Here is a 27044-nt window from a genome sequence, read left to right on the forward strand (position 1 = left end):
ATGCTCAACAGCAGTTGGTCTAGAAGTCGTCCTTCAAAACATCCTTTATACCACCAGCTAGCGGGAAACTCTTTGCAGGGCTGTCTATAGGATTGGTGGATCAATAATGTGCCATTAAGTTGCTTCTGATCACCTACTTTGATTGATCATATTGATGATGATCTGTTTCTAACCTGGTCCTTCAGGACATCCAATGGTGCGCTCATCTCCACAGTAACAGAATCCATCCACCTTGCTCCTAGTCATTCTCCTCTTCTTTTTCCTTCCATCTTTCCCAAGAACCTTCTGCGGAGAAGAAAAATGTCATGATACAGTGGTGTTTCATTTTGATTTAGTGTACTATTTGAACTTAGTCATTTTCGTATGTGTAGGTTAAGAAGATTCATTGTTAAAATCGTCCACCTAGTGCCCACGATGCTGTGCCTGTGGTCGATGGGAATTGCATGCAACACGGATTTAAAAAGAACCCTGTGGTGGCTGCCATTTTCTCTTTTTTGACCACACACTGCAGACATCCCAGCCTTTGCCATTTTATCAGAATAATTAAACAACTGTACATGCCTGAGAATGAAATTGTGCTTTCATTATAAAAGGGGCATAGAATTGAAAGACATACTTGTAAAGGGCTGCTTCTAATTTTCTTGCTCCCTTTCCTAGCTGCTTCTTCTGACTTGGGCTGTAGCTTCACCTGTGTATTGCATACAATAGGAAGCTGTTGCTGATTACATTCTCCTTTGTGTTCAATTCACTAAGAATGGTGAGACTGATCTTAGGAAGCCCATAGAACAAGGGTCTCCAAACTTGACAACTTTTAAGACTTGTGGACTTCAATTCCCAGAATCTCCTAGCCAGCATAGCTGCCATAGAGGAACTTTGCAGACAGTTGTAACCTGGATTGTTGAAGTCTGTCTTGCTGAAGTCACTGAGACTTTTTGATAAGTATGCCTACAATGGCAGCTCATAACTTTTCTTGAACACAAAGACTTGTATTCAGGATCTAATGAATACCAATAAAAGTTAGAACTGGTTATGCAGCATATTTAATGCTAATTTCAATTGGCCATATAATAACATAGTTGTCTTGATCAGTTTTCAGTCTTTGGTCAAGAAGTGCAGTGGTTAGAATGCAATATTGCAGGCTAACTCTGCCCACTGCCAGGAGTTCGATCCAGACTAGTTCAAGATTGTCTTATCCTTCCATCCTTCCGAGGTTGGTAAAATGAGGACACAGATTGTTAGAAGCAAATTTTTGGGGGAGTATTTTCCCCCTCAAAGTTCAGGTCTAGAGATGAAAATAAACTATACACATGTAAAAAAAATGTACCAAAGGCAGCATAGCCTTGCAGATCAAGGATTTATTTCTATGAGCAGATTTAGCTATTCTGAACCTGTTCTTTATTCAAAGAAAGGAAGAAAAAGTTGCGGACAAACAGAGGGACAATAGACAAAGAATGTCCCTATTGTTTGTTAGTATTCCATCGTACTGTTAAACATGTGCTCCAGTTCTGAATATTGGATTTATAATGAAATGTGTGACTTTGTTGCACAATTTACAGAAAGTTATAATTATCATAGTTTCCCTTTAAGACTTTTATATTTTCTTTAGAATGAAATGTGATGAAATGCAACGACTGCAGCTGTTACAAAAAAAAATGAAGTGGATTTACCTTATATATGCTGGTACATGCATACATAAATGCATATAAATATTAGCTACGGTTCATAGATTCTCTATGCTCACTTTGGAAATCTCATGTTTAACAAAAAAAAAATCACAATTATTTGTAGTGGATGACAAAGATTAAGTCAATTGTTTTGATTCCCAGTTCTTTAAGGCATTTTTGTAGAGATAAGAATTCATAATTTCAAAGATTCTTCGAAGATTCTCCAATTCTGAACAATGAGGTTATTATCATCATTACTATTGTTTCTATATAATACTTGAAGGAAAAACAAAAAATGCATATAATAAAGCAAAATCAACTATGAATGAAAGTATGTTGTGAAATACTTTTTTAAAAAATCACCAGATTTCCTAGGTGGTAGTTCAGTAAGATTTCTTGCATTGTGGATCTAAATTGTTTGTCCTTTATCATACCTCTGTAGTCACAATCATCGGTCACATACATGGAAATAATAGAATAATATTCATTCTCCTCAAAATGGAAATGATTTTGAGTTGACATAAATAAAGCACAGGCATGCCCATGCTGAAGAAATATCTGTGAGCTTAGAAGTCTAAAATCTTAGCATAGCATATTTCATCAATTGTTAATCCAAAAATAGAGTGACTAAATTGCATTTGTGGATAATTAATCACACAGCGAAACTGTAAATTTCAGTAATTTTCTTGAAAAAGGAGGAGAGGTGTAAGCTGGGCAATCCAGATAGATAGAACATTGAAATATTAAAATATTGGTGATCTAATAGGGGTCATTAAAGACATTGTAAGACATATAATTGATGTTTAAACATACATCTTTGGATAAAGCGATGAAGAACCATTAAGAGAGAATAACACTGTTTAAAGATACAGCGATGAATATGGAAGAACTCCAATAAGGGGGGGGGGAGGGAGAGTATAAATTGAGAAAATAGTATTATACATATTGATAAATAAAATAATATTTTATAATTATAATGAGTTTAAGATTAGAAGTTGGAAAACAAAAACTATGTATATGTAATTGTTCTGACCCCCCCCCTTCGAGGCATTCCGAGACAAGATTACTGCTAGACAATTTATTCACAGTAAATTAACACACCAACAAGACTTTGGCAGCAGTCCAGACTTCCAAGATAAGAAATACCCAGTAGAGCTTCTCCAACGTTGGTATATTAGTTGAATCCTGCAAACAGCCTCCCCCCCCAAGTCTCTCCTTATATACTCTCTTGGGAGGAGCCTAATTACAACCACCTGGGTCCAATTATCTTCTGTATCTGCATAGTTGCTGTCATCGCTTATCTGCCCGCCTTTGCCTGCTGTCCGGGACCAACTCCCTTAGCTCCTCCCCACTGCTCCAAGGCCGGACATCTTCACCACTGTTCCAGGGCCTGATGTCATGGGCACAGTCCCTTTGGCTTTCACCGCTGCTCCATGCCTCAGGCGCCTCCTGATGGCCAACCAGCCTCTCTGGTCCCTGCTCGGAGTCTGAACCCTGTCCAGGATCCCCCACATCTTCCAGAGCTGACTTATAGGGCCCCTTGCTGTCGGAGTCTGTTTGCAGCTCCAACGGCTCCTGCTGGGCCACAACATGTAATTGTATTATTATTGTTAGCACTGTGTAAAAATGTATAGACCAGTCATTACACTGTCCACAAAATATGTTGGTTGTTAAAGCAAAACTGCAAATAAAACATATACAAAAACCAAAGTTCCTTGACTAAGAAGCCATGCAAGTTGGTGACTCCCCATTCCTACATTATAGTTTTTGGCCTCTGGCAGAAAGACTGACAAAATATATGCCTAGAATTCCACACGTGGAGTCAGTGGGAAAAAGAAGATTTGTGAATGATTTGATAGAATGGCATTGAGAGAAACATTGAAACATTAAGGTTCTAATGCTTTTAGCCATTTGTGCTTGATAAAAACAGAAGCAGCATTAAAAGATTTGTATGTGTGGGCTTGTTGGCATTCTCTGGCTCAGAACCTTTTCTGAGAATCTCTCCCTTGTGCCTTGCAGCTATGATCTCCTGGTAAATACATGCCTTGCATTCTTTATTGGTATTTTACAGCAGTTGAAAGATAGAGGCATTTGCTGAAAAATTAAGGTGAATTTACTTCTTTTATGTGTTGCCAGCCTTTATGGGAAATGAAAATAAAATGTCTTTCTGCTTTCATAGAATTAAGTAATTGATTATACTTTTGAAGAGTCAGGGAGGGCCATAGCTATTTCTTTCTTTTCTGTCTTTCAAAATTAATACCATATGGAGTTTTCAAATAGCAAATAGCTATTCTTGTTGCTATTAATACTATTTGCTATGTATGGGGTATTCTCCTACATTGCCTGCTTCTACTAACTGTTGTTTCAATTTGATGAAAGAGAAACTTGGACCAATTTATTTTATTTTATTTATTATGTCAATTTATATTGAAATCTAAAATAAAAATCAGGCGAACAGTCAAAAAATAGTACAAATATAAATTGTGTCTGAGGCAAATATCTCGGCACACACATAAATACACACACACATGCACGCACACACAGAGTAGATATTTCTCATAAATTGTTGCTTATTGAGCAAGTGGAAGAAAATAGATAGTTTTCTTCCTATTAATGGTGGAAAACAGTAATTTTTTTCTGGGCTTTGCAAGGGGCTTGCTGAGGTGATGCTCCTATTGTAGTTGCTACTCTGCCTTTTGCTACAGTTTTGATTGCTCCAAAGAAATATCAGCCACCATTAAAAAAAAGAATGAATTCCCCCACAGCTATATATATTCTGAGGAAAGACTCTGCAGTTTTAGAAAAGTAAGCTTGCCTTTGGAGTGAATTTTGTTTTCAACCAAGATGTTCAAGTTCAAATAAGAACTTGCTTGTGTAACAGTCTTCAGTGAACACTGTCAAAACACAAGAAGTCAAATCAAAATCAAAATTGTTTCTTTTTATAATTATTATTTCAGTGTGGCATCTCTTCCAGCTTGATCTGGGATGATTGGTATTGAACCTGGAATGCTTTGCACACAACAGTTTGTCATTTAGCGAAGACTATGAATAGATAATTTGTGTCAACCAATCAATTAACATGCAAGCTCTTTTCAATGTTACTTCAATCTCTCACATCATTTTTTTTTTGTTCTTTCCCTCTCTCATCCTTCTACCTCATAAAGTTTTTAAGAGTGGAACAAGACAAAGACAAAGAATGTACTCTGGAATGCACAGGTTCCCCTCAGAAGTCCTTGTGTGCATCTGATGGCAGGACTTTCTTGTCTCGATGTGAATTTCTACGGGCAAAATGCAAAGACCCTCAGCTAGACATTGCCTACAGGGGAAACTGCAAAGGTAAGGAAATTGCCAGATATTCTGTAGACGCAAGGTGACAAATTTTTACTGTTTTAATCTCAGTTTTAGAATGTCAGCTTGTTTTTAAAAAATCAGTACAGGTTGAAACACAAGGAACAGGTAGGAAACCAACTGCATCAATTTGGGTTTGTAAATTATGTACCCTACTGTATCTCTGATGTTCCAGGCTCCTGACAGCTCACCGTGAATCACTTGCAAAATCACATCTCACAGAAATTATCTCTACAAAGGAGCGATGAACACATTAGTGTTTGTTCCCTATTTAATTATTACATCCTTTACAAAGCTAAAATATGGGATACAAAGTATTAAACATTTGGATTCAATCTATAACCAATATAGTGTAAGCAGAAATCAGCAATGGATTCTTCATTTCCCAACAAAGTTTATATATAAACTTTCCGTAATCTAATTACGGAAACATTAATTCACCATTATTTAAGAGTGCTGTGTTTGCAGGTCCATCTTAATTTATTATCTACTGTTTGTAGCAAGTAGGGGAAGAAGTGATAAAGGGCCTCTTAATTATATTATGTTTTGTTCTTTAAAATATACATGCAAGATGAAAACAACAAATGAAAATATTCCTTTGTCCATGAAATCAAAAGCTGTTGCTGGACATAATCAAGAAGGAGCATTAAACTTTATTTATTTATTTTAGGAAATTTATATTGCGAACACCCTCTATCTAGCAGCAGCCACTGCCAGCCTCAAAATTGTTTGTATACCCAGCAGCAGTTGCTTTCCTGCTTGCCAGCCTGCTTACAAGCCTCCTGGAATTTGCAACTTCCTGCTGCCTTTTTCTACTAACTTTGATTGTGGGAAGCTGCAGGAAGTTGTGAGGAGATGCTTGCTTAGCAACCCCCAATCCTCACCTAAAGACAGCAACGGGGACTGCCTGGATTTCATCGCTAAGTGATGCAGTTACACAATGTTGCTCAGTTACATGATGCCTGGATTAGCATCACTAAGCAATGGAAATTCTGGTCCCAATTATCGTTGTTAAGTAAGGACTACCTGTAACACAAAATAGGGACTGGAGGAATAGGACATTAAAAATACTGGCCTGTTTGTAATATTTGGACAACACTGTAATACCTATTTAATTCTCCATAAAGTGTGTGTAAACAAGGAATAATGAAAAAGGCTGGAGTAGAAGCAACGAACCAAAACTGAAATATTTCTAAATAATTTATTTACATATTGGAAAAATATTTGAAATCATAGTACAGCTATTAATCCCTATGTACATTTTTTTATTGAGTATCTATCTTTTTATCCAGATATTCTTGATTGTGCTTTGTTTCTGGTGTTAATCTGACAGATACTTTGGCATTAATAGGAGCTGAGCTACTCTGGGTTTTGTATTGTTTGCCCAAGGAAAAAAGTTGAGAAGCTTCCCAGCTTAACTGCAGGGTTTGATTTTCAGCACAATACCACCCTTCTTTATACATAAATACCAGTGATCACAGAGGTTTACCTTCGCTTACACTTTATTCAGAAAAAAAGTGAGAGAGAGAGAGAGAGACCACACAGAGACATATTTGAGAGACAGTTTTGTGCACTGTGCATTCCTCATCTCTCTTAGCTTCAAAAAGCCTGTAAAGCACCAAGAATTCTTTAAAGAGACATTCTGTCTCATCCTTGTTCTGGCTTAAATAAAGCATTCTATAATGCTTTTTTAAAATTGTCTAATTGGCTTTACCTTTGTCTATGCTCAGCAGTGATAAAAATCCTCACTGAGCTTTGAAATCTAAACTCCTGTTATTTTCTGTGATAATACAAAGAAGATCTTTTAACAACCACAAAGCAGTTTTGCCCAGCCTGGTGCCCATGTTCTTAACTACAGTGTATTTTTGTGAGATTATAAGAGTTGAGATCCAACACCTTTGGATAACAATGAGTTAGAAAAGGTTTGACTTTTGACCATGAAGAATTTTTAGGATTGTCTCTTATAAAACAATGCTGAAAACAATACAAATAATTTACTTGCATTGTAAGTCCAATGGGTGTGTGTGTGTGTGTGTGTTCAGGGACCATAGTATAAAATACTTTCTTTTCCTCTCCCCCTTCTTTCACTCTGAACTTCTGGTGGTGGGTCAACATTTTCAGCCCTTTCTGGAATCTGGTGGATATGTTAAGCCTAGCACAGTTCTGACAATATGATATGGGAGTGTTCTGGAGTCACACACATACATTACAGTATGTAATGTGCTCCATGAACATACTCAACATACCAGGCTCGGAATCTAAGTATCAATAACTGTGAAAATGTCAAAGGAGAACTTTGTCTTTAAAATTGTCCTTTCTTCTTCCCTTTAAATCATATTAATAACTAAAATAGTGGTCAGGTTAAGATTTATCTCTCTTTCTTTCTTGCTAAATGTTGATGGAGATTCTCAGTTATCTGGGTCATGGTTATCCCAATGGTACTTTTTCAAAAGGGAACTGAGCTTTGTTTTTCCTTCCTTGAAGAAGGAAGTTTCACTTCTCGTCTTAAAAGCTTCTTCGGAACTCATCAAAAACACCAGAACTTTAGATCTGAAGAAGTTTCTTGAATCAGAAGGAAAAACAAAGTCCAGTTGCCTTTTGAAAAAGCACCTTTTAGTAGTTTCCTGCTAGTTGTATGGCCTGTTAATTGGATTCAGCAATCATCTTATTTGGGGAAAGTTCTTTGAATAATACTGCAAAGGAATTAGTTTGGTCATCCTGTGTACGGGATCCTAGCTTGTTTTCTACACTGGATCTTAAACTCTCATCCTTGAATCTTGCCCTGAAAGCACTAATTCTCTCTCAAATCCATTGGCCCTCATGCTATTTACAGCATCTTTGTAATTTTCCATCGACATCACTGCCTCGTTTTTCAACACTTTCTTTTCCTAACCCTTAATTCTGTTTTTTATGCATTTGTTCTTAAGGCTTGTGCAGCCAGAATTACCACCTCTGTCTCTTTCTTCAGCTTTTCTCTTATCCTTTGTTAAGTCTTGTTGTTATCTGCTTAACTTTTGTTTTTGTTGTGGTTGTTGTTGTTATGTGTATGTGTGCTAACCATGTACGGTAATTCTTGCCTCTTTTTCTGTTCTTCATTTGGTCCTTCTTGTATGTCAGTTTGGTCTCTCTGGTATTCAGTAAGCTTTTTTCCCCGTGTTCTTCACTGTCCTTCAGATATTCTTCCAATGCTCTCCCACCCCCAACTGTCTGGTGTTATTAATAATTCCTTTCCTATTATTTTTCCAGATTTTGGTAACTCTAATAACTTTAAGTTTTGAAGACTCTGTTACTTGAAACTTATTGGAGGCTAGTCAAACATGCCTTTCCAGTTGAGTTGTGCTGGTTTCAGAACCTCAAAGATTGCAGCTCATTTCACCAATTGAAGGTCTTTCTTATTATATGATAAAAGTGAAGGGAATCTTTTTGTAGTGGATACACTCTGTGCTCTCTGATGCACTGGTTGTGAAATGAGCAAAAGTGCTAGATGTCAGGATTCCGACCTATGCCCTAATAAAAGCAAGAGCCTCAAGCAAAGTTTCAAGAAAAATCCAGTTGTTTATTAGGAACTACAGGTCGGCACGGACCTAGTGAAGCCAACTCTGACCCCATTCAGTTCGTGCCTTGCCTCTGACCCTGTTTCCCCCTTCCTCCAAGGTGTGTCAACAGTCACATTCCCCAACGAAGCAATTTTGCGGGTTGTACAAGCCTTTCCCTCTGTCTGTTACTGGTTTCTGTGGAGATGACCTTGACTTTGGCTGGCTAGGATGTGTGTTGTTTTGACTGAGGTGCAAATTCCTCAATGCAGCTGCAAGGCTCGATTCCCCCCATCCCCCTGCCTGTGGCAACTCGGGAGCAGGTTAGGGAAGCTCCGAGAGTTGACACTAGATTTGATGAGAGAAAATGAAGATGGGGTCATGCCAAAAATTTATCCTGCAGTTTTTTTCTCTGTCAACTATAATTCATTTTGATATGCATAGTTTCATTTTGAAATGTCTAAATTTGAATTTAGGTAAAGAACAAGGGATATGTCTATCATTGTAGAGATCAATGCTTTAGTAGTCTCCTCGGCTTCCTACTCTTTGATTCAGTTCCAAGGGGAAGACATCATGAGGAAATTTATTGGACTTTTTCAGAGAAAGAGCTATGGGCAAACAGGGAGGCTTCCAAGGGATATAGACATATAATCAAAAGTAACAATAATGGCACAGACAAACATTGCCCCTCCAATAATAAAGAAAACTACCCATCACGAAGACTAATTGGAAATAAATTCTCAAATGTTCTAAGAATAAAATATTCTTCAAACAGCCTGGTGCTGCTATAAATGTGGCAGGCTTTATAAACATTATAAAGAAATGTACAAGGCATCTTTCAGCCACCTCAAGAAACAGCATTAACTAAACACAACACAAATCATCCATCCCACAGATTTTCCTCTGATGAGGGACAGAATAGCTCCTGGAATTTCTTCTGAATGCCTTCTTTCCCCTCCCCAAATATCGAATTTGCTTTCTCTGGGTGGAATTTGTATTCAGCCTTCTCATGATCAGGCTCATTGAATTCGATCTGGCAATTAATCATAACTAGTGATGAGTGAGCTGGTTCAGCTCAGTTCTCAAAGCTGTCTGCCAGTGGTATGTGCTATGTGGTGAGGTGAATGATTGTTGCTTCCCCTTAGTGATGGTGATTGGAGTGACTCAGCGTTGGAGGCACTGGTAGCTATTTGTCTATGCCAACACCTAATGCTTAGCTGGCCGTTTTGAGGATTCTTGAGAGAGTTTGGATGTGTGTATATTCTCCTTCATAGGAAATCACAAGCAATTTACCCCACCCCACCCCATCTCCTGACTGAGTCCCCCAGCTGTTAGTAATGAATTGAGATGAAAGGTTTTAGTCCCTGAATGGCATCTCTTCAGCTTACACCCCAAGCATCTTCAAATTGCACATCTGCGATCACTGCCAGCTTACTGGGTCTTATCTCGATTGTGAGCAATATTTATAACAGACGTGTCTAATGGAGATAAAACAGATTTCTTTTTCTGCTGAGTGGTCAAGGCAGCACCACTGTAGCTCCTTCTCCTGTCCAATAAATGGAATATGAAGAATCCAGTTTAACCTTTCTGCACTATTAGCAGATTCCTAAATTATACTCAGGAAACTTTCAGTTTTCAAGGCTGGCTTTGACAAAGTGCTAACATATATAAACATTGCAGAAGGGATTAGACTTGGAACATGCTTTATTTGTTAATGATAATTATGATGAGTTTTCTCTTGTGGGTCAAAGGATTTTATGGATCTAATGGAACATGGGCTTGCATAGCTGATTGGTCCCCATGATATCTCAAGCAGAAGTCCCTATATCCTACTCTTATAATCTATGTTTTTGGAACTCCCAGTCTCTCCCCCCAGGAAAACACATTTTGTATCCTACCAGGTCAATTCTTCTAGAGAAAATTCCTTCTTCGTTTATTCAGAAGGAAGAGAGTATTCTGGCTTTCTTTTGCTTTCAGTAGCTTAGCAGAGTGACTGGGATGTAAGGGAAGCTAAAATCCTTATCAGAATAAGGGTACAAATTCCGGAAACTATACATTTAATATGATTGGTAATATAATCAAGGTTGACTCAGCTTTCTTTCCTTCTTTTTTTTTTTTAATAAATATTTTTTAATTTTAATTTGAGACAAGTACAGCATCTTTCTTTACATCTGTAGAAAATGTATCAATCGATTACAGATAAACTTTGGTACATCTCCTCCACAGTCAACAAACATAACTCGTATTAACTCAAGCATTATTATATATCCATTTTCATTTGACTGTAATTATTATTTAAAGATATTAATAAAAGTAATAATCTTGAACAATACATGCCCACACCAGTGGGAAAAGAAAAAATCAAAAAGAAAAGGCAAAAAAAATAAAAAATAAAACAAAAAAAGACAAAAACGACAAAGGACAAGGCAGGAAAAAGAACAAAACACAGGTATCTATTATAAAAAAGAAGAAGTATATCAACTGGTTACAACATGCTTTGGTGCTTCTCTTCCATTAACTCATATTAATTCAAATATCTTAACTCAAATGTTTACCATATTAACATCATTATACCTCCAGTTTTAATTACCTATAGTTATTTAAACATCCTTCATCCTTAGCTATGCCAAAGAATTAATCCATAACACATGCTGACATTTCATTTACTTACTTGTAAAATCCTCTATTAACATCAACTCCTCATGTCCTATTTTAGCTGAACATCCATAATATTTAATTATATCATATATCATAACATTTTCCCAGTATTAATTAACATTTGATTGTATGTATTTTATTTAGTTTTTTTAATAGTGATAATTATTGTAATTAATACTCTTTATGTATAATCCAAAGATGTTTTCTCATATCCAATTGTTATTTATCATATCAACTCCACATTATATACATTACTATCAATATCAATTATTATTCAGCTATATCTGTTACAAAAAAGAGCAATTAGATTTAGCTAGTTTTCAATTGTATTCTTCAATCTATCAGCCAATTCCACGTTATATACATTACTATCCATATCAGTTATTATTCAGCTATATCTATTACAGATTAAAGTAATCAGATTTAGCTAATTTTGAGTTGTATTCTCCATCTGTCAGCCTGTGTCCCTCCAATAGCGAAATCTTATCAAACCAATTGCCATTCGTTGAATAAATTTACCAAATGTTTTTATAAGCAAGTCCAAACAAAGATATCTTCGCACCTTTTGGCTCTGAATGTCAGTGATGAAATAATAATGTTGTCCCGGGCTTGTAAAACTTTTCAAATTGACTTTAATTCTCAAGGGTGGAATTTTCATTTCTCCTGCACTCTGTCTCTTTAAATGAATCTTCTTTATAGCTCCCCCCCTCCTTTCTTCCTCTGAGATAGACCAGATGCCATTTCTCACATTTTCCATTTGTATTTCAGGAACATTCAAACATTCAACGATCTCAGTTTTTCCTTCATATTTTAAAATCAGATGATCCAATTTTCTTTCCAATCTCTGAAAAGAGTCAAAAAGCTCTCGACATGCGGAAAAAAGAATCTGGAGTGAGACCTTAGAGGTATTTTCAGACGCCATGATGTGTCGCAGTTAAAAATTGCAAGTAAAAACACGCTGGAAGCTGTGCAATCTTATCTGATCGTAAACACAGCCAAGTAATAAAAATGTCAGATCGTGAAGGGCTAATTAGTAGAAAATAAACTTTACGATCCACTTAGGGAGAATCAGAGGGGGGGGATGTCGAAGAGTTCCTTGAAGCGTTTAAGAAGTAAAGTAGCCACCAGCCATAAATCCATTAAAAAAAAACCAATTCGCCGCTAGATTCTTCTATTCTTTGGTTTCAATTAGCTTAAGCTTTTAGTGCGGACAGTCTCTCTTGAATAATAAAATCAGCTTACCAGATGACATCACTTCTGCCATTCTTAGAGGCAACCTGCAGTTTCAGTTAGCACGCAGCTAATCCAGAAAGGAATTGGCACGAGGGGTTAATACCCCCCCCCGAGACTTTGCGAATGTCTCTGAGGTCACTGGGTCTCCCCTCACCTTTCACTGTCGTCTCCGGGACAGCTAGGGTTCAAAACCCGTCCAAAAATCCTTCGGTATAGAGGAATTTCAGGAATAGCCTGAAACTCCGTCTTCTCACTGCTAAGCCCCGCCTTTCTTTCCTTCTGAGGTGGGTAAAATGAGAACCCAAATTGTTGGGGGCAATATGCTCATTCTGTAGACCACTTAGAGAGGACTGTAAAGCACTGTGAAGCGGTATATAAGTCTAAGTGCTGATGCTATTTATTTCAATTCTTTTTTTTTAATCTGAGGGCTTTCCCATTATCCCATAACACCTAAATTCAGGAGATGTTAGCAGAGATATTGTCAAAGACTTTTTGAAAGTCCAAACATGCAATATGTATTGGGTCATCTTGTCTGTGTGGTTGTAACAGATCATGAGAAAATACCTACTTTCTCAATATCATTTTGGTTCTTTTTTTCACAAAGCTTACTTTTTAGGAATGTGTTTATTTTCCATTTAATAATACTTTTGACCATTTCCTCTAGAACAGATACTAAGTTAACTGGCCTGTTAACTGGCCTTTTCTACTCATAGCCTTTAAAAAAATGGCACCACTCAGTCTTTTTTTCCAGTGTTAAGGAGCAGTTGATAAACAGAAGATGCGTATTTTCAGAGAAATAAATTGCTAACTTATGTTTAAGAATTATATTTAAGACTTCTTGAATAGATACCATCTTAATCCAGGGATTCATTTAGCTTTAGTTTCTCATTTTGCTTTTAACTCTTGTTGCCCCTTTTTGTCTCAGTTCATCAGATGTTCCCTTCTGAAATCCTGTAGCCAGCTCAGCCACAGATCTCTGTCTTATGTCTTTAACAGTGAAGAAAGAAGCAAATAATTCATTCTGCTTTTCTACTATCTTCTTCTTCTTTTAGGAGACATTTAATTGTCTCGTCATCTAACAGCCCAATGGCTTCTGTGGTCTGTTTCCTATTCCAGATATATTTGAAAAATGCTTTATTACTTGCCTAAATGATCTTCCTCATGTGCTCCTAAAAGTGCCTTTTATTTTTTATCACTTGCTTTCATTTCCTTTGATAGAGTTCCTATATGTTCTTATCTGGGCTTTTTTTTAATGACAACTTTGACCTTGTTTCTTAACCACACTTGGAAATTTCTTTGCCTTTGTGATATCTTACATAAAGTATTCTTCCCACTGGAGGGTCTAATATAGTAATTTTGAATTATTTCCAAGTATTTTGGAGTGAACTATTTCAACTTGTTTTTCCCCTTTTAATTCCTTTAGGTTTTAGAAAAGGTTCTTATGACATTCAATGTCACTTTACCTACTGGGTCATTGTTTCAGAGATATTTCCTTACCTAAATAGAAAAACAGAATAACCACGCATTGTCCTAACTTACTAAAAAAAAAGTGACATGATCATTTTTCACACTTATGACCATTGCAGTATCCCCATGGTCATATGATTTATATTTGGATTCTTGGCAAATGACTCACATGTATGACGATTGCTGTGTCCCGGGTCATGTGATCACCTTTTACGACCTTCCGACAAGCAGAGTCAATGGGTAAGCTCAGACTCACTTAACAACCTGTTACTAATTTAACAACTGCCATGATTCACTTAACAAATGTAGCAAGAAAAGTCACAAAATGGGGCAAAATTCACTTAACACATGTCTCACTTAGCAATGGAAATTTTGGACTCAGTTTTGGTCATAAGTTGAGGATGACCTCTACTTCTTTGTTTCCATGTGCTTTGAGGGCTTTGATTGTGGTAGTGCCCCCAAAGTGATCCAAAGCCCTCGTGTCCTTGTTGTGTCTCAACAAGTCAAAATACAGCTGTGTCCAGGACCAAAGAGCAGCTTTCCTTTTACCTAATTTGGTGTAAACCTTGTGAAAATATTCCTTATCTGGTTGGTTTTGGGTCGTAATAGGACTTGATTCCACCTATGACTAGTCTCTCTCTCTCTCCTCCGTTTTTGCTCCTTTGCTGGCATATTTTTTTTCTGTTCTGATGGCAGATTGTGGAAGAAGTTGACAGATTGTGGTTTAGGTTGGAAGAATGCAATTTAATTGGCAGAAGTGGCTGGAGCTGTCTTGAGTGCTTACATAAGCAGAAAAGTGTATAAATTTAACAAGTTTTTTTAAAGTGCCTTATCTTAACCCCCTCAAGCCACTAAATTTGTTAGTTGGGATGTCATTTTTAAATTTATTTAATAGACAAGCACCTTTATAAAAAAACCCTAAAATCTAGTATTCATCTCTTTTAAAAAAGCAATACTTAACAGCTTCCAGGTTTTTGATGTGGAGAGGAACTATAAGAGAATTACTACTTATAGATAACAGCCACAGGATAGAGGTGAGGGAGTCTGAGTAATATTATTCCCAAGATGTAAGAGAGAGGAAGGAAAAGAGCTATTGAGGTGAGGGTAAGGCAGGAAACCCAGAACTGTCCAAATTGTGTGAACCGATTGTATGTTTCAGATTAGTACCATTTGTTCAAAAGGGTTTGTGGATATAAATAAATTCTGTGTGTTTGGTTCAAGAGCAGTTAAGCATCTGTATCTTGCCTTAGGATCTCTTTGGCCTCAAACATTTCATATTGACTATTTTCTAAATAGCTTTCCTCGAATGATAAATGTTGTTTTGATTTGTTAAATTAATGTCATATACCGTATGATTATATGACATTAATCAAATAAATAGCTGAACAAACGGGATAATTTTGTACATGATTATGCTATGGAATTTCTTTACAATGCAGCATTTTTATAATGCCCCACTGAAATTAATTTAGTCACACAGCATGTGGTTATTTTCTTGTGATTAAATGAGGATGTTTAAAAGACATATTTCTAGTTTTACATTCTCTGGGTTATATATCTAACATAAAACTGGCCTATAAAACTAAGCTACAACATGATTTCCTGGTCTGTTTGTTCAAGAACAGAACAACATGGGGGTCTTCCACGCCCTTGAATAAATCTTGGTACTCTCACCCATATATCTGTTCAGAAATCAACTATAATTTCATATCCCTGCAACCATTCTGCTGCCTAAGATTCTGATGCTAATTTATGAGCAACAAACCAATGCAGCTGGATTTATTTTATTGTTATGATGTACAGAATTGGTGAGATTAGTTTATTGTCAGCTGAGTATATTATTAAAAAGAAAGTGAAAACTACAATTTTGAGAAATAAGCATTCAGATACTGTAATTTTGAAGCTGGCTTATTTTCCTTAAGATATTAACCTCGATTAATCACCAGTTAGCCAGACTCAGACACAAAAAAACCCGACACTACTTGAAGATTGAAAATGAATACAGGTAGTGCTTGACTTCTGACCACAACTGAATCCAAAATTTCCATTGCAGAGCAAGGCAGTTTTCAAGTGAGTTTTGCCCCGTTTTATGACTCTTTTTGCCACAATTGTTAAGCAAATCATTGCAGTTGTTATCCGAATCACAAGATTGTGAAGTGAACCTGGCTTCCCCCATTAGCTTTGCTTGTCAGAAGCTGGCTGGGAAGGTTACAAATGACCCCAGGGCAGTGCAGTTGTCGTAAATACATGCCAGTTGCTAAGTGCCCTAATTTTGATTGTGTAACCATGGGGAGGCTGCAACGGCCATGTAAAAAATGATTACAAGGCACTTTTTTCAGTGCCATTGTAAATTCAAATGGTCACTAAATGAATGGTTTTAAATCAAGGACTTCCTGTATTCAAAGCCATAAGGTAAGAAAAAAGGTGAATACTTGGCTAATATAGCATATCCTAATGTGACCTTAATGAATATCTCGCTATCATCTTCGCAGCTGAATATTTTTTGACTTTAGTGGAAACATTAAAAAAGCTATCAGTTTCTTGATTGTTAAATTGGCAGTCTTAAGAACGCATTGTGAGATTGTGATGCAGATTCCATCCACTATTGACTTGTATGCAATGTTGTGATGTATGTTTGAAAGGATGAGGCTTATGCCTTAATGTCACAATGTACAATTCAGCATTTTAACATCTTTCTGGCTAGGCGTTGATGCATAGCAATAGCATTTAGACTTATATATCATTTTATAACACTTTACAGTCCTCTCTAAGTGATTTAAAAAGTCTGCATGTTACCCCCAACAATCTGCATTTTCATTTTGCCAACTTCGGAAGGGTGGAAAGCTGAGTCAACCTTGAGCCAATGAGGATTGAACTGCTGTCAGTCAGCAGAGTTAGCCAGCAATACTGCATTCATGCCACCATGGCATATGGTTTAGATAATTTTTGGATCAGCTGGTTTAGCTTAACAAAGAGAACTTGATTACTTCATTGTGTTTTATTTCATTGTGTTTTACGCCATTTATATTTACCATATATGATGAATCATATCCATAACTTGAAATCTAGGTTAGGCAATATTGGGAATATTTTCAGTTAAAAATGGTTTTCTTTTTCTTTTGTCAATAAACACCTGCATTTCAAAACCATTTGCCTAATTGACCAAACATTGTCAATGTTTTGCTAATCCTAGTTTTAGAAACACCAGTATTCCTATTCTGTTAGATGTATTGTTTTATCAATTTCAGAAGTCATATAAGAGAGCTTGGAGTTACATCCAAATTTTTATACACTCTCGATATTAGATATACTGTAAAGAGGAAAGCTGGCTTCCTTTGGTGATGATTCATAGAGAAGAACAGTTTATAATTCTATCAGCACTAAATCTTCAGTGCAATCCATTTTATATCCTATGGAAGAATAGATCCCAATGCATTTTAGTGGAATTTGCTCCTGAGCAAATGTATAATCATAACCCTCCTGTGTTGGAATTTAGATTGCTTTTCCTTTTGACATTTAAACCACATCTGCAGTAAAAATGAAGACAGAAGTCCACCGAAAGAGAGATTTATTTTCAGTTAAAACACTTGCTTCATTAAAACCACATGTCAGCAAGCATATGAGTTTAGGCTAAAGGCATATGGTGCAAAAGCTGTGCTGACCATTGCACTTTATTTTTAAAATAATATTAGCTGTTAGCAACCATAGTATAGTCATAGATTGACTACAGCAAGAGTTTTGGGTGTGAATGGAAGACTTCTCTGATATACAGCAAAAACAAAACCGATTATGGAATGTGCTTTAAAGGATTCCTCATTTGGGAGATGTTTTTCTCTTTCAAATCAATTGGTGTTTCTAATGCAACTAGGAAGCACAGATTTTTGAATAGCAGAAATCTGTCATTAAATATTCATTTTTATTATTTCCAACACAGTGAAATATTGGAAATAAATTATATACAGTATAGTGGGAGAAGCTGGCAAAGAAAATCCTTTCCAAAATCCCCCCAATGTTCCTTTGAGCTAGAGTTCATAATACTGCTGATAATAGAGAGTGTAGAGACTATAGAGAGTAAGGAAGATGATTTTGAAAAAGTTAGGTCAGATCTGTTACCAAAGCTTTACTAAAACATAGATTAAGTAAAAAAAAAGAAGCAAAAAGTATGCATAAAGCTTGCTCAAATAGAAACTACCCTAATTCACGTAGATAAAAGAGCAATAGAAGAGTTATAGTCACTTCACAATGCTTTACAGCTCTCTCTAAGTGATTTACAGAGTTAGCATATTGCCTTCAACAATCTGGGTCTATTTAACCAACCTTGGAAGGATGGAAGGCTGTGTCAACTTTGAGCAGGTCAAGATCGAACTCCTGGCAGTGGACAGAGTTAGGCTGCAGTACTGCATTTTAACCACTGCTCCACCAGTTGAGAAAGCATGGCATAATCAGACTTGCAAAATTCTAATATTGTAGCTACTCTCAATAAAGTCTTAGCCTTCATGTGGAGTTGATTCTTAGTCTGGTCTTCCTGGCAGGATGACAATCATTTGTTCTAAATCGCTACCCTTGTTCATAATGCCCAGAATAGAGTGTCTGCAACATGTACTGTGTTTCCCAGGGTATTCCTCAGGGGTGGGTTCTTGTCAGTTCTAACCTCTTCTATAGAAGAGGTTCCACAAATCTACCGTGCCGTTTAGAACTGGTTCCAGCTCCCTCCCCCCAACCATCCACACATCATCAAGATGAAGAGCAAGAAGAGGAATTCTGGGAGTTGAAGTCCACAAGTCTTAAAGCTGTCAAGTTTGAACAGCCCGGGGTGGGGGGTCTAAAGGGTTAGGGGTGCAAGAGTCTTGTAACTTGACAGCTTTAAGACTTGTGTGCTTCAAATGCCAGAGTTTCTAAGTGAACATTTTGGTTGCTAAGCAAGAGCATTGTTAAGTGAGTTTCACTACATTTTACAAGTTGGCCATGCCCACCCAGTCACATGGCCGGCAAGCCACTCCCACAAAGCAGGCCACTCCTACAGAAGAGGTTCTAAAAAAATTTGAAACCCACCACTGATATTCATGTATACAAACATGCCGAGAAACAGAACAAAGGAAAAAAACAGAATTAATGTGTCATTTTGTTGTGCAGAATATATAGATGCGTAGTGTGGCAAGTTTTGGTGTTAGGATTTGAGAAATTCCAGATGTCATGATTTGAATGCTTTCCCTAACTTTTAAAGTGCACTTTGGCTAGATTTTTCAAAATTTTGAGCTTTCAGCCATAAATGAACAAAATTTGTGTGAGCCCATAGAACACCATTTTTAATTACTGTATCCAACTTTATAATAGATAAGACTTATAAAGAAATCCAATTTATCGATTTAACAAAATTAAATATAAAACAAATTAAAAATCAGAGTACAGCTACAATTTATCTGTGTGCCACTTGCCACCTCCCTTCTGTTTTTATCCAGAAGGCTTGGGATGGAGGGAGAGGGTGAGAGTCCCAACTTGTAATTTGTTACCCATTGGAGTTACTGATGAGATCCCAAACAATAAATCTATGTGTGTGAAGTTCTATGTTTGGAGATCTGAGACTGTTTTATTATTTTTGCCATTGCTGTTACATCTTTTTCCAGATTTTTTTTTAAAAAAATACAACTTTTGTCACATTTTCTGCTTATAGTATATTGGTACCCCTGTAAAAAGAGTTAATCTTTGTGAGCCAGGTTTCCTATGTGAATAAGTCAATTGGAAGGAAGGCTCTCTGTGTGGAGGCTTTTAAGCAGTGGCGGAATTCAATTTTTTTTACTATTAGTTCTTTGGGCGTGGTGTGGTATGGTGGGTGTGGCTTGGTGGGCATGGCAGGGGAAGGATACTGTAAAATCTCCATTTCCAATCCACTCCAGGGAAAGGCTACTGTAAAATCTTCATTCCCTCCCCATCCCACTAACCTGCTTTCCAGCTCCATTCTCCTGTGCAGAACAACAGAAGAGGCAGCAAATAGATGGGGGTGGAGCCAGCTAGAAGTGGTATTTGCCAGTTTTCCAAATCACTCAAAATTTCTGCTACTGGTTTGCTAGAACCGGTTAGAACTCACTGAATACCACCTTTGCTTTTAAGGACTTTTTGAAAACGGCTCTTCTAAAACAAAACTTTTAAAGATTCCTTTGTGTTCATTCTTCTGCTTTTTTCTGATTTTTTTTTTATTAACATTTGTAGGCCGCCCTTTTCCCTGAGGGGACTCAGGGCGGCTCACATAAAATCAGGGAGGGGAAGTACAAACAGTGACATAGACACATATAATAAAAGTAATAAGCAACATACATTCATCATTCGGGAGGGGCAACTATCCATGTCCCCAGGCCTGATGGGCTAGCCAGTTCTTGAGGGCTGTGCGGAAGGCCTGGACGGTGGTGAGGGTACGAATCTCCACGGGGAGTTCGTTCCAAAGGGTCGGGGCTACTACTGAGAAGGCCCTCCTCCTTGTGGTTGCCAGCCGGCACTGGCTGGCCGATGGAATACGGAGGAGGCCCAATCTGTGAGATCTAATTGGTCGCAGGGAGGTGATTGGCAGGAGGCGGTCTCTCAAGTATCCAGATCCACTACCATGCAGGGCTTTATGAGTGACTAATAGCACCTTGAAGCGCATCCGGAGATCGACAGGTAGCCAGCGCAGCTCGCGGAGGATAGGTGTTATGTGGGTGAACCGCGGTGCACCCACAATCACTCGCGCGGCCGCGTTCTGTACCAGCTGAAGTCGCCGGATGCTCTTCAAGGGCAGCCCCATGTAGAGCACATTGCAGTATTCCAGCCTAGAGGTCACAAGGGCCCGAGTGACTGTTGTGAGTGCCTCCCGATTCAGGTAGGGTCGCAACTGGCGCACCAGGCGAACCTGGGCGAATGCCCCCCTGGTCACAGCCGTCAGGTGGTGGTCAAACGATAGCTGTGGATCCAGGAGGACTCCCAAGTTGCGAACCCTCTCTGAGGGGTATAAAATTTGACCCCCCCAGCCTGAGTGATGGAATATTGGTCGAATCTTTGGGAGGAAAACACAACAGCCACTCGGTCTTTTCTGGGTTGAGCACAAGCTTGTTAACCCTCATCCAGTCCATAACGGCCTCAAGGCCTCGGTTCATCACGTCTGCCGCTTCATTGAGTTGGCACAGGGCGGACAGATACAACTGGGTATCGTCCGCATATTGATGGTATCTGATCCCGTGCCTACGGATGATCTCTCCCAGCGGTTTCATGTAGATGTTGAATAGTAGGGGGGATAAGACCGAGCCCTGAGGCACCCCATATGTTAGGGGCCTAGGGGACGATCTCTGCCCCCCCACTAACACCGACTGCGACCTGTCCGAGAGGTAGGAAGAGAACCACCACAACACGGTGCCTCCCACTCCCACCTCCCGCAGTCGTCGCAGAAGGATACCATGGTCGATGGTATCGAAAGCCGCTGAGAGGTCAAGGAGGACCAGGATGGAGGAATGTCCTCCATCTCTGGCTCTCCAGAGATCATCGGTCAATGCGACCAAAGCGGTTTCTGTGCTGTGATGACATTATGAAAACAAGTTCAAGTTGTTAGAGTACCAATTAAGTTGAGCTACAATGGAAATTGAATTAGGAACTTGACCCAGAGCCAGCATCCATATCACATTTCTATAATCATCCATTGATTATAGAATGTAAAATGAATGTTACACGAATGTTAAGTCTTCTGAGCTCCAATTTGTACTTAAACAAATGTTTTTGGTTGCCTTGGAACAAAGTGTTTGATTCCAATAACATTTACAATAGATGTTTATCAACCGATAGGCAAGTTTTAAAGTTTACGAAAACATTATGAGCTTATTGCCAAGAGTCTACGATAGTGTGACTTTGCTTCCCACCATTCTTTAAATTTTCCAGGGATTATTTGGATCACTTTTTATCTTTTTTTTTGGGGGGGGGGCAGATTTCCAAATAAAGCAGTGGGCTTCAACAGATGCCTTTATTTTTAAAAAATGATTTTTGTGGTGCATGGGGCATACTTGGAAATAAAGATATTGTGAGTGGCTGTCACTTTATTTTTCAGCCCCGTTCATTTATAGCTTTCAACTAAGCATTGGAAGCCAGTATAAATAAGGTGACCAGATTTTCAGATTGGTAAAGAGGGACACCTTTGACTCGGGGGGGGGGAGGGGTTGATACGGAGCAACAAAAATTTTCATACAACGCAAAAATAGTATTGTAATTTTTTTTATTTCAACATAACTACAATTTACAAATATAAATTGTAACTGTTGCCAAACATCCAAATTTTGATCACGTGACCATGAGGATGCTGGAACGGTCGCTAAGTGTGAAAATGGTCACTAAGTGTGAAAAATGGTCATCAGTCACTTTTTTCAATGCCATTGTAACTTTGCTCACTATACCACCTTTCTTGCCACAGTTCTTAAGTAAATAAATGCAGCTGATAAATTAGTAACATAAGTGAATCTGGTTTCCCCATTTGACTTTGTCAAAAGGTGATTATATGACCTCAGGACACTGAAACCATCATAAATACGAATCTGTTCCCAAACATCAAAATTTTGATAGCGTGACCATGAGGATGCTGCAATGGTCGCTAAGTGTGAAAATGATCGCTAAGTGTGAAAAATGGTTGTCACTTTTTTCAATGCCATTGTAACTTTGGTCACTATACCAGTGTTTTTCAACCACTGTGCCGTGGCACACTAGTGTGCCGTGACATAGTGTAAGGTGTGCCGTGGGAGAATTACTTTATATATAGTCAATATAGGCACAGAGTTAAAAAATTTTAACATTTTCTAATGGTGGTGTGCCTCGTGATTTTTTTCATGAAAAAAGTGTGCCTTTGCACAAAAAAGGTTGAAAAACACTGCAGTATACCACCTTTCTTGCCACAGTTCTTAAGTGAATCTTAAGTGAAGATGTTATATCTTAAGTGAATCTTAAGTCTTAAGTGAAGATGTTATACAGTAGAACCTCTGGTCACGAATGCTTCTGAGCAAAATATTCACATTCTCCCCACTGCTGATTTCCCCTTCTGCACCATTTTTTTTGTAAGCGCCAAATTTCCAAAATTAGGTTTGATTCATGACCAAATCAGTTTGCAACCAAAGTTATGGAATGAATTATGGTTGTGACCAGAGGTTCTACTGTATTCATGCCTTTACATACTCTATATCAGTGGTCCCCAACCTTTTTATCGCCGCGGACCAGTCAGACGAGCCTCCCTCGGCCTTCCGGACCGGCGGGTGGGAAGGCGGCCATCCTGGGCGCGCGTTCCGCAGGGCGGGGGGGGGGCTTCCTTCACGCCAAGGCCGACAGCCCACGAGGCCGCCCCGCCTCCTCCTCCTTGGCCGTCGGGGGAAGGGAGGGGGAACCGACCCCGCGATCCGCTCGCTCGGGCAGCCCTTTTTCCTCGCTGCAGTTCGGCGGGGGAAAAAGATGGCCCTGTGTCCTACTTCGGGCGGGCGGGCGGCTGGCGCGGCGGAGGCCGGCTGCTTCCGAGGGGGTGGGCCTCCGCGCCGCGCTCCATGAAGGGAAGAGGGGGAGAAGGCGGGCTGCGGCCGAAGGGCCCCCGAGAGCCCCGCCGGCCTGACACAAAAAGCGCTGCGGCGGAGGGGAGGGGCGGGAGGCAGGTGACACTCCAGGAGGGGGGGCAGAGCTGCGCCGCGAGTCTTACGTAAAGCCCCCCCTCCCCGCCTCGGCGGAGGAAAACATCTCCCACCTGGGTGGGGCTGCGTGCGAAGCACCTCTCGGAACGGCAAAGCTCCCCAAGTTCCCCCGAAACGGCCGCGCTGCGCCCCTCCCCCCCGCAACCTTAGTTTCTCCTTGGGAGGAAAATGCAGCGCCGCCGCCCCCTCCTGCCCCCCCCTCGTCATTCCACGGGGCAGGCGGGCCGGGTGAGTCCGCGGACAAAGTTTCGTCTCCCAGGCAGCCTCCGCCAGCAGCATCCCAAGTTCGGGCCGAGGCCGAGGCCGCCGCCGCCGCCCCTTCCCTCACGGGGCGAGCAGAGCAAGAGGGCGGGGGGGGGAGATCGGGCCTCCCCTCGCCCCCCCAGCCCCGCACATCTGGGGCGGCGGGGGGGGGGGCAGAGAAAGGGCGCGTTCATGAGGACTACAAAGTTGCAAATATGGCCCCCGGCCGCTGCAGCGATCATGGCCCCCGGCCGCTGCGCGGCCCGGTGCCAGGTACTCCACGGCCCGGCACCGGTCCGCGGACCGGGGGTTGGGGACCACTGCTCTATATCACCTCAAAATGTTGCACAGCCTTCATAAGTTTCTAATACAGATAAAATTAAATACAACATCAAAACCATAAAAAAGTAAAATTAACCTGGCTGGAAAATCCTATGCCTGTCTTGCTATTATTACTGACACACTTGCAGTATTTGATGGCTAAAAGGAAAAAAAATATTGTTAAAGTGTGTATTATGTTCACTCCCATGTCTTGTCTGCTGCGTTGATTTTGAATTCATTAAAAGAGCGTATTTTACATCAAATCCCTCTCATATTATTCTCCTATGTTCAATAAACCCTAAGAGACAGCATACTATACATGGAATTCCTGTAACTGTATATTTAGTAAATTGTGGAGCTGAGTTTATCCAATTAACTCAGTTTTTGGACTTGAGTAATCACATACAATAAAGGAAATAAAACTATTTAGTTGGCTATTTGTGATTAAGGGTGTCATGCAGAAACAATTATAGTTTTGATCAGGAAAATACTCTAAAAAACCCTTTTGTTCTTTCAGGGTTTTTTAAAATGATTTTTCCATGGCACATCATAGTGTTACACATATTGTTTAGAAAAAAAATCAGTAGCTGCACATTTTTAAAAACCTACATTATTTTAAAATGCATTAAAAAATAAAAGAAAAAAAAACAGCACACTTACCAGAAAGTTTCTTTTCCCACCATTTTGGAGAGTCCTCCAACCTCCGTGCCCCTCCCCTCCGGAAAATCCAGGAAGTAACACTGGCGACCCCTCTAGCTATTTCCTGCAGCTCTATGGTACTAGATCATTTTTTTTTTCTTATAAAATAAGGTAAACGGCGCAGCGTGGGGGAGGGCAGAGGTCCGTTTTGTTGCTTTAACGTTTTAATATCTTCAGTGAAAGTACTGAGACAGAGAGAGGGAATTTAGACAGGGTGTCTTTTGTCTTGCCCCGGTTAGGATTTCTTAAGCAAATCCACTGGGCTTTCAACATGAAGCCAGAAAAAAATTGGGACTTTTTTAAAAGGCAGAGGGACGCGGGAAAAATGGTTAAAAATCGTGCTTGTCACGCTGAAATCGGTACGTCTGGTCACCCTAAGTATAAACAACAAAATGCTGCTGCAACAAAGACAAATTTTGCAATATTCCCATTTGTGCAGGGATTAATAATTCATCTCATTTCTTTAGATGTCTCACGATGTGTGGCAGAGAGGAAATATACCCAGGAACAAGCACGGAAGGAGTTCCAGCAAGTATTCATCCCAGAATGCAACGATGATGGGACTTACAGCCAGGTTGATTGAAACAATTCTTGATTATTCATTTGACCTATTTCTTTCCCTGCTTAAGTCTCTTTTTGTGACTTTGAGTTACCACTGATTGGTTCTAAAGTACTGTTTTTTCTGAAATAAAAACAGCTCATAAGAAAATATCTAACTGTTAAATTCCTAAGTTCTGAAGGATGTTAAGATGAAGATCTCATGCTGCTTCCAGCAGTATTGTGAAAGTATCTCCTGTTTCCTGTCTCATTTCTTGCAAGTGTTGTAAAAACTCAGCCACATATATCCAATGATATCCAATGTTGCGTTAGTACATTTCTGTTATTTCTGATTGTCTCCTCCTTTCCTCCACCCAGTAGAATCCTGCTTGTTCTCAAAAAAGTAGTTTGGAAGTTTGAGGACTCTCCAGAAAAAGTTGTGAGCATGTATAAAAGTCTGGAGACTCCATTAAATTGTAGATGGAAGAAACTCTACCAATGCACACGTTATGAGATTCTATTGAAAGTTGGGTTACCATCTGTTGAATTACTTATTTATTTTAGCTAAAAGTGAATGCTTATTAAGAAGCACAGACATATTACTTATAGCATTTTACAGCACAAACTGTGGAGTCCTTGGTATTCTCTGAGCTTGGTTGTTTGCTTACAGATGCTTCACAATCCAACATCATCAATGCCAATGACTGTGAAATTATATACAGTCATTGTATATAATTATGAAATGTAGCTTGTTCTGACAGTATTGGTGAGAGTGTAATTTTCTCCTTGGCAGTTCCTTGGTTAGGGTATTGTTTTCTGCTTGATTGTTTGGCTGGTATTAATCCCTGCTTATCTGCATGTAGTATCCCTAAATAAGAATTTTTCATTGTATCTTCTGATTGCTAGTTAGTGTTCATAGATGCATCCTGTTAAGTCTTCTGCCAGTCTGTCCATATAGTAGTTGTTACAATCGCTACACTATGTAAAATAGGATGACTCCTATTTTTTCTTCTTCTTGGGCTACTAGGCCTTTTAAGATGTTTTGAAAGGCTATATTTTGTTTGCATTCTACAGTGATGCTGTGTGATTGTAATTGTTGGCTATTTTTGAGATGTTTTTGATGGATGACAGTATTATGCTTTTCATAGCTTGTGTTGGTTGTGCTATGGTGGGTTAAGTGGTCAGACATTTTTTAATAAAATTGCATGGATATAATTTTTTGGGGGAAGATATTAAATAGATGGTCTCTTTTCTTTTTGTGTTACATTGCTTTGTTCTGTGTTGCTGAAGTACATTTGTACTAATCTGAATAATGTTCTTACATAGCTCTTCTTGTGGGAGGTTGGATTGTTACTTTGGTAATGGAGCACTGGGGTAGTATGGGTTGTCTGTCAAAAACTAGTATGAGTTTCCTATCAAACCAAACACAGTAACACAACAAGAAGAAAAACACGACTCATCTACAATATATAATAGGAAGACCAGTAACAGCTACTTTGCAGGCTAGTCAAGCAGAAGATCATCTGTGAACACAAACTTGCAATCAAAAGACATGATGAAAACTCCTTAATCTTACAATTCACAGAGAGATTCAACCATAGTTTCTTCTGGAAACATTCTAGACCAGACTACATCAAAACAATTAGGGAATTCCTGGAAGCTTGGCA

General features: G+C 39.0%; 1 protein-coding gene across 3 annotated transcripts in view; it reads left to right on the forward strand.

The window, feature by feature from the left end:
- Positions 1-27044, forward strand: part of SMOC2 (SPARC related modular calcium binding 2) — a 140399-nt gene that overhangs the window by 40051 nt on the left and 73304 nt on the right. For all 3 annotated transcript variants that reach the window (XM_032216926.1, XM_032216927.1, XM_032216928.1), the window contains exons 2-3: positions 4829-5000; positions 25308-25414. In XM_032216926.1, the coding sequence (XP_032072817.1) occupies positions 4829-5000; positions 25308-25414 (279 nt within the window). The remainder of the gene's footprint in view (positions 1-4828; positions 5001-25307; positions 25415-27044) is intronic.

Source organism: Thamnophis elegans, chromosome 4, assembly GCF_009769535.1.
Source record: "Thamnophis elegans isolate rThaEle1 chromosome 4, rThaEle1.pri, whole genome shotgun sequence".
NCBI classification, from domain to species: Eukaryota; Metazoa; Chordata; class Lepidosauria; order Squamata; family Colubridae; genus Thamnophis; species Thamnophis elegans.